Here is an 8655-nt window from a genome sequence, read left to right as displayed (position 1 = left end):
TGAAATAAAACTCATCAGTGATACACTGATAAATACAGCAGTCATCAACACAATGTACAAACATCAGTGCTTGTGGAAGCATACCTCAGTCACAAAGAAAAATAAAATATACCAAAGTAACTGACTGTGCCTAAAGACAATAACAGATGCATGGCATGACACTTGAAGGGAGCATTGAGAAATCATCAAACACATTAGGCATTGATATCTGCCAAAGCCTCCCCAACCAAATCCTTCAATACATCCCTACTAATCTCTTTGGCAATCTCCTGCACTTCTAATCTCATTGACTCAGCTAATCTCTGTCCTCCTTTTACTTTCATCAGCGCTCTATCAAATACTAGATTGTCAATGCCGCCCTCACCTGTTGCCCACATTGTTTTGACAGAAAATGAATCCCTCACTAGGTTCCATACCTCTACTGATACAGCAGAGTTGGCAAAAACATTTCCTAGATCCCTGCCAAATCCCCTATTCCATGGGTATGCACTTTGTAAGGTGGTCAAACCAGTTGAACCAATTTCTCCTGCTGAGTTCACAGAGCCAAAGAGGAAATGCTGCTTTGTCCTTTTCTCCCTGTGCTCAGCTTCCTCTTTTTCCCAAGTAAGGAATTTAGCGAGCGGCACTGAATCTAATTGGCTATCAAGAGGTTGACATCCAGCAGAAATCATAGTAGCCTTCTCTAAGCCAGAAGAGAGCACCTTCCGGGTAGATACAAAATGTTCTTGTTCATGGTTGTCAACCTTGGATGATGCCCCATTGCATTTAGAAAGATCTCGAGATGGCTTATCCAGGTAGGCATTCTCCCATGATAAGGATCGAACAACTGATTTGATAGTCGAAGGCCTAGGAAGAGCTTAGGATGAAGAAGAGACAGAAATCAGTAATCATATGAAAGGCAAAAAAAGAATGATGAAAGGTAATGATAAAATTATAATTTGGCCAACATTGTTATCAGAAGCTTAAGCTTATAGGAAATGACCCAACCTAAATCTAAACTCTAACATCTCCTGATGCAAACTGAAGGAAAAAATAATGATTCGACGCATGGATGCAAGTGCAACTTAACAGTGCAATCAACAAACTGTGATTCCCACAAGAATCCATTAGCTGGGTGATCACTATTTCCAAAATCTTATGCATATGAGAAACGACCTGACTTATATTTGAACTCTAACAAGTGGGAAAAAAGATCATACCATGTGGATCAGCATTAGCTTCAGATGATCGGGACACGTTGTCATTTGTTTCATCTACAAATGGCACATGAAGAACTGAAGTAGGACTAGGTTGATCCTGGTTGCTTTTTAAACTCTCATAGTCCCTGAATTTGATCTCACCCGATGAATTATTGCATGTCTTGGCTTTCTCAATAGAAAAAGAAGCCTGAGAAGAATCTAAATCTTAGTTAAGCAGCAACTTCAAAGAGGAAAAATCAATAAAAAGTGTGACCTAAAAGTATTTTCCACCAAGTTGAATATGCAATCAATATGCAGGAGCAAAACAAGAAAAGACATTTTATAGGAGATTATATCTCATTTTAAATTATGGATTTCTTGGGGGGTCCAGAAAAAACTTTGATATTCATTAAAAAAAGGTTTGCCTTCTTTTCTTAAAGGCAATAGCCTTCAGGGGAAGGGTGAGTCTCTTCTTTAGGGTATTGCAAGCACGAGTTGCATCTTTCTTGGGATATTTTCTCATTTATTGCCATATGGATGTTGTATTTTGTACAACTACCAATGATTTCTGTATTATGTTGCAATGAGAAAGAGGTCAATGTACAAAAGGCTTACAAGTTTACAAATATGTAAAAATTAGAAAGAAAGATATCTGAATTACACAAGCAAATTTGAAAAGAAACTTACTTTTTTTGTTACTACAATAACTGGTGTTGGATAAGCTGCATTGCCAGACCTTTCCTCATACTTTGCCAGTGAACTTGTCATAGGAAAGTTCATATAGAGAGGATTTATTGATTCAACATTTTTGTTTGCAGCTAAACCAGCACTACCAGACTGGGCCTTGTCATCAGAGCCCATCAATGGAGGAGAAACAGGGTTTTCTCTGCTTGTTTTCTTAATCTTTGAAGATAAAAAATTTGAAAATTTTTCTTTGAAAGTTGACTTTTCATTCTTAGACTTCGCTATCTCCTTTGTCTCCGTAGATTTGTTTTTCCCAAAGTCTGAAGATTCCTTATTCAATTCAATGTGATCATAAACAGAAGATGAGATGGGAACAGATTTTGACCTAGATAAATTTATAAGGGAGGTCTCCCTTTGCACATTCTTTATTTTTCCATTGGTCTTGCAGGATGTAGATAACTCTGGTTCTGCTTCTTGACCACATGATTTTCTGTTTGGTACAGTAAACTTATCACCATATTCACCTTCCTTTACCACTTTAATGGCAAGCATTTCACCTAAAGAGAATGAGCACCTTGGCAATCGTGTCTGTTCTTGATTATTCTCATTAGATGCCATGGAAGCCCATATCTCTAAAAGTTGCTTCTTCGCTTCCATAACAACCGATGACTTGGGTGAATTTGAATCCTGACTAAAGGTTAAGGCTGAGCAAGAACTACCAGTTCTGTTAGTATATTCCCAAGAATACTGTGAAGTTGAAGTCAAAATCTCCGAGTCACTAAAGCTGCCACCGTCTTCTTCAGTGTTTACATTTTCTGGCTTATTCAATAAACTCTCATCTCTGCACCCATTCACGCTGACCGGAGAGCACAAGGATTTATCTGTCCAATTGCCAGTTATACTCTCCAGTCCCTGCTGACTGCAATTCTTTGCTGTAAACGTTGATCCAAAGGTTTCACTATCTCCCAACTCTCCAAAAAAGCCACTCTGTTCCAGCAATTTACATAAAGTAGTTGGAGGGGTTACCTTGGATTTCTTTTCACGGGGCTTTCTAGTGCTAGGCTTTAGGACCACTATCCTACTTGGCAGGGAAAAAATATCAGCATTTGTTTTAGTGAAACTAGAGCTCCAACATTGTTCGTCACAGATTTGCTTGGTTGTTCCTCGTTCACACTTATTGACCAATGGATATTTCTCTTCCATCACCAGATTCTCATCCTTTTTCTCAACCTTTTGTGAAGGCTTCAATACAGTAATGTGCTTTTTTTGAAGTGGTGGACTCATATGGACATTTCTAATATTCTTCAGGAAAAGGGAACCCGGATCTTGAAGAATTTTGAGAAATACATCTCGGTTTGAACTGAGAATCTCCAGGGCATCTTGGAACTCTTTGGAGTGAAGTAGTTTTTCATCTTTTGTCACATGCTTTGCTTCCATGAATATTTTGCGAACAAAGGCCTTTTTATTTTTGTTCTGGTTCTCATTACAATTTCCCCACAGATCCTTGATACCACTGGCTCTTGAAGGTTTCTGTGATACTTCATATGCATCCTGGACCTTCATCTTGTCATAGTCACATTGCTGACACTTTAAAATGACTTCTTGCTGATGGCAACCCTTCAGTGCTCCTGCTAAGGTAGTTGATGGATAATCCACTTGCATATTCCTTTTAGTAGAAATGGGGACATGTTGTTGAGCTAGTGCAGGATCATCAATTCCCATTAGTTGGGCCACAACACTAAGTGATTTCCGCTTTGACACTGTTTCTTTTGATATCTCATTTTCTATTAGCATCTTAATCTGTGTTTGACCTGAACTGCAACTTGAAGAATTCTTCTCCATACCAGGATCTATCTGCAGTAAAATTGGAATCTGAATATGGATAACCTCCAAAAAAAGCTATATAAACTTCAGTATATCTGACAGTCTCAGCTGCTTACTTGTTTGCAATCCACATAATTTGATTTTGATCAGTGGGCTTTCCGATATTGAATTTGTTTCAACAAACTGCAGAACCCACTAGTCATTGGTCTTAACAATAACAATGGGGACAAGCTCTGAGAATCACTTCAAAGATTAATTTAGAACTGACCAAGCAATTGACATAATTATCTGAAACATCTAAGAAAATTTGCAACTTGTCAAGAAAAGATTTGGACATACCATGGACTAACTACAAGACTATTAATTTCCAAGAGAGTTATAAAGTATGAGTAAACTATACAAACAAGTACAGAATATTAACAAGTATGTGCAAAGGCCATATAAGAAAGTTGTTGGATGTCATTTACACTCTTTAAGAACCTAAGTGATACGTCATATGAAGTGAGAAAAGGTCTAAATTGTGAATGTCGTATTATCATGGACCACATTTGCACATTTTCACGGACCACATTCTAAGGATTATTATGTCGGTACATATGGGGCAACATGTACAATGCTAGAAAGATCCTGGCATGTGGTGCTATTTAGTGCCGGTAATGCTGTAACGTGGCTAGGCCATTTTTGGGCAGCATAGAAGTGTGCCAGCCTTTACAGCGTGGTCCCACATCATGCCAAAATGATTTTGGCACACCAACATGGCATCATACAACAATCCTCGGCAATCAGAATCGCACCAAAATGATAATAATATTTATAACAACACTGATAGGAAGTAATGGCATTTTTTATGCTATACAGGACCACACATGCGCAATAGATTTCACATATACAATAGTGCTGCATGCTGAGACTACGTTGTCAAGAAAGAAGGTCATATGGCCTACATGTACATGTGATCTCATATGTAGCCATATATTTTTGAAAGATTGTTTTTAATTATAGAGAAAAAAGAAACTAGCAAAATTAGGAAGCAAAGATTGTTGCTAAGAGTACAAAATGGAGAACCAAGAAAGATAATCAATTGAGCAGATATAGCAAGCAATACAAAGAAAAAATGCCAGTAAAGAAAATTATATCGAGTGCATTAATAAACTAATGGAATTCTTGTTAGTACTGTTGTTGTTGTCGCACCAAAATAAAATAAAATAACCAAAGATCAAAAAGATCCAGGACAAACAGCATGGATGTTCAAGATTACAATTTATGGAAAATTAAACACATAAATGATATTAGAACATACGAAAATATGAGACTGAAGAGCTACCATCTCTTTGAGCTCTATCAGTTATCAGTCCTCTCTTGTTAGTCAAATCATGTATGCAAGTCATCCTTTCTATACATCCAGAGAGAGTCTCTGATGCCTAAATGAAAGGAGATGCAATACAAGGTAGTTCCTCACTATTTATTCACAGAACTCTGTACTGCAAAATCCCTCACCAGTGTCAAAAGTAGAAAGTTGTTACAAGTGTGACGAAAGGAGTTATACCTCAGCTTCAAACTACCAAATTGAAAAGAAACTAGAATCAGGAAATGCCAGATAACAAGATGAATATCTCACCATTATAAGCTTGAAAAAATACAAGGGCATATAAGATTCCTAACCAAAGAAAGGATATTGTATACATTTTACTGCACAACGATGCCAAACCCTTGTTGACACTCTAACATCATTCAGGTCCAATTTGTTTGCCAATTTTTCAGAAAAATGTCCAGCATTGTTGAGAAAACAATCTCATCCCAGTTCCAGTTTAGATATCTTCAAAGTCTTCTTTTTCTTCAAGAATGCCTCAAAAATATTGGAATTAGAGATGCTATCTTCAAGTTCTTTCATATAAATATGGAAAACATTGGAGAACGTGGAACCCCAGTAGCAGACTCTATGGGCTAGGGAGATACAGCAAGAAAGCAAGTGACAAGGTAGAGAAGAAATAGCCACAGATTAAAAAGACGGATTTTTCTTTCTCTCCGTGTCTATGGTTAAAATGGTGTACATAAGTTCCGAGAGGTCAAACGAGACAAAGATTGATGACCAAAATGGTTAAAATAGAACTGTCAAGAAGATTTGCATAAAAAGAGGCATGGCATTTGAGTGAGGATAAAAAAAAAAAAGAATAACATACATTCAGATAAAATTTCAGTAAAAGCACTTTTTACACAATGCATAGAAAATCTCAGATTTTTCTACGAATGCCACCAAAATGGACTTCAGAATCCACAATCCAGCTCAAATTATTTTCTTTTCCAACCAAAACTACCCAATTCCGCCAAAAGAAACCCAATCCAACACGACGTCTCGGATTCTTGCTGAACAGGACTACGGAGAGCCAAGAACCGCAGAAGAACGAACCCTAACTCCGAACCCCACTGAACACTCACTCCACCTCCGGCCGATCGACCGTGTGGAAATGTCAACGAACAAAGCACAAGAAAGCAGTGAAGGCGCACTAGGAAACAGTACAATGACGAAAAGGAGACATCTTTGCAACCCCATATCACCACATACCTCGCTTCTTCCCCACAAGACAACACTCCTGACGCCGGTGATCACCGCCGAAATAGGAGGAAGAGTTAGATAGAGAGAGATTGTGCGTTTGCGGTTGGCTGCAACAGGGTGGCGACCATCGCGGCAGAGCAGGCGGACGTTAAACGAAGCCAATTTATCGGCTTTACTCCCTTTTAACTTCACGTAGCCTTCGGACACCTTCTCCGTTGTCCTCAGCCGCTCTCACAGGCGATATAGTGACGCGATTCCTGTGTCTGTGTCAAGCCACCAAACACAGAACCAGCCCCCTAGATAGCCATTGTTCTCGTGGGGTCCACCATCGACGACCAACGGGGTGCTTTCTTCAACGTAGGTTTTCCGTGATCCTTCTCCCTTCTCCTCAGCCGCTCCCACGGACGGTACAGCGAAGCAGCTCCCGTGTCTGGGTCAAGCCACCAGACACAGAAGCAAGCCCTCTCAGTAGCCGTAGTTCTCGTGGGGTCAACACGGGCGACGAATGCGGTTGGGGTCGAGCCGAATCGCCATCCTTCCGTCGTCGTGCTCAGGGTAACGTGGCACTTATGGCGCGGTGACGGTAAGGGATCCCATTTACTGTTATAATTACTCGTGCTGGTGGAAGGAGGACGAGAGCATGATGGAAAAGTGGGGGTCACGTTCCACTCATCATTCTCCCCGTATACATAATAAATGTACAGGTAGTCTGACGTAGTCGTATTTGGTTGACACGTACGGATAATACGCTCGCATGTCGTGTCGTATACACATGCAAAATCGTACATGAATAGCAAGCACATCTCCACCGTCCAATGCACGCTAGATTGGGAATATAGTGACCATAATACAACGATATATATGACTTAGAAGTGTATGTTTCCTACATAATTCCGTACGATATACGCCTCGAGGCATTAATTATCTTGCTATGTATGAGGTAAAAGAAGCCCAAGTGAAGTGTGAGCTGGATGTCCTCCCCAATTTATTCTTCCTTCTGTTTTTGTGCAGGGTGGTACCGAGGTCTCAATGTGGTGGCGTTTAGCTCACCCACCCACCATGTGGATGCGCAAATGATTGAGACGCGGTAGAAGACACACCACGGGTAGAACTGAACAATGCCCTCGTCGTTCCATTCCTCCCTTTCTCTTCCGCCACCAACCACCGTGTCGGGTCACGAGACTCCTGCTGCCGAGCGAGATCTCGCGGGTGTTCGGCTCGCCTGTCCTGCGCCAGCCGCCGCCCGAGGAAAGGGCGCTTGCTACCGGTCGATGCCGCGGGATCCACGCTGCCCCGTCATATGAATATGATAGCTTTTTCGTGTTTGGTGCCTCGGTCCGGATAAAGTTGTGGACCGCGGGACCCGTCTCTGCAAAGAAGGGACAAGTGCCTCTGTGCCTCTTATCCCCCGCACATCCAGACCCAAGCAAAGATACACCAAACGAATTCCACCCGATTTCGCATGGCCACGTCACCGACCCAACATGTGGGACCCGCACATGAGGTTCGCATGATCTCATTTACCACCAATCTCGTAAATCATGTTGGTGAGAGAGAGCTGAAGTTTGGGAGGAAGAGATGACACATCAAATGCTTTGCAAACGAATCAATCAAGCTAGAAAAAATAAGTTATTGATCTGATTTAGTGTTGAAATAAATGATAAATCTCGGTCAAACTATTATGATTGTCAAACTCAATAGATGTTGTCATTCATTTTACATTGATATTTCTCACCAACTTTTTTTATTCAAGGCATACATATCAACTCAATCCAAAAATATAATACTTTTGAATTGTTAGTTAAACATAATATATGTCACTGACTCTTTCAACACTATTCTCTTTCTAATTTCTTAATATATATTTTATACATAAATATTTTTATATTAACTTTTTTAATTTGGTTAAAAACTAAAAAAATTAATTATTTTATATATATTGTTACGAGAAGATATCGTTCATATCATATTCGACCCGATATGATCCTAAGGGTTATTCGAGATGCTTACAAAGTAAAAACGTAACATTCCTAAGGTGTCATCTACATGAAAACCAACACCGTGAGAGGTTTCCTGACATAATTGCTTTGACATCTAAATTAGTAATCCAAAATAGATAAGTATGGACTCGAGTGGTCAAAAGGTGATTCTCTTTTTTCATTATATTGATGATGTATTTTTATACCCGATCATAAATGGATAAAATATTCTTAAAATATTCTACGAGGAAACAATTGCTAATCATTTTTAACAATCTTTACTTGATCTTTTATCCATGTGGGCGATAAAAGTGGGATAGTCTATAATCATTTATCTTGTACCTTAATCTCCTTACTCTTGGTCATCATCATCTTGGTCACCTCCTTGAACATCCAACCTTGCGAAAGAGGTAGTAGCACTCTTGGTCATCACATC

At 39.6% G+C, this 8655-nt stretch overlaps 1 protein-coding gene across 6 annotated transcripts; it reads right to left on the bottom strand.

The window, feature by feature from the left end:
• Positions 1 to 6385, bottom strand: LOC103982764 (uncharacterized). 6 transcript variants are annotated; one of them, XM_018824859.2, is made up of 5 exons: positions 6250 to 6385; positions 3803 to 3983; positions 1866 to 3716; positions 1200 to 1386; positions 1 to 856 (listed from the first exon to the last, which is right to left on the bottom strand). In XM_018824859.2, the coding sequence occupies exons 3-5, from the start codon at positions 3702 to 3704 to the stop codon at positions 195 to 197; spliced, it is 2688 nt and encodes an 895-aa protein (XP_018680404.2). In that variant the 5' UTR covers positions 3705 to 3716; positions 3803 to 3983; positions 6250 to 6385; the 3' UTR covers positions 1 to 194. The 6 variants fall into 6 exon arrangements, with proteins under 6 accessions (XP_018680404.2, XP_018680405.2, XP_064962268.1 ...); XM_018824860.2 differs by having other exon boundaries at positions 3803 to 3974; positions 6250 to 6377; XM_065106196.1 differs by having other exon boundaries at positions 3803 to 3919; positions 6250 to 6377.
• Between the last annotated feature and the right edge of the window lie 2270 nt (positions 6386 to 8655).

The sequence above is a fragment of the Musa acuminata genome, chromosome BXJ2-4 (genome assembly GCF_036884655.1).
Source record: "Musa acuminata AAA Group cultivar baxijiao chromosome BXJ2-4, Cavendish_Baxijiao_AAA, whole genome shotgun sequence".
NCBI lineage: Eukaryota > Viridiplantae > Streptophyta > Magnoliopsida > Zingiberales > Musaceae > Musa > Musa acuminata.
Note: the sequence above shows the minus strand (reverse complement) of the source record. Positions and strands in the feature narration are given on the sequence as shown.

Coding starts and splice junctions, on each gene's coding strand:
- LOC103982764 (XM_065106195.1), bottom strand. CDS start 3,704: ATGGAGAAGAATTCTTCAAGTTGCAGTTCAGGTCAAACACAGATTAAG. Junction 1,387..1,865: donor TTATTGTAGTAACAAAAAAA/GTAAGTTTCTTT, acceptor GATTCTTCTCAG/GCTTCTTTTTCTATTGAGAA. Junction 857..1,199: donor AGCTAATGCTGATCCACATG/GTATGATCTTTT, acceptor CTTCATCCTAAG/CTCTTCCTAGGCCTTCGACT.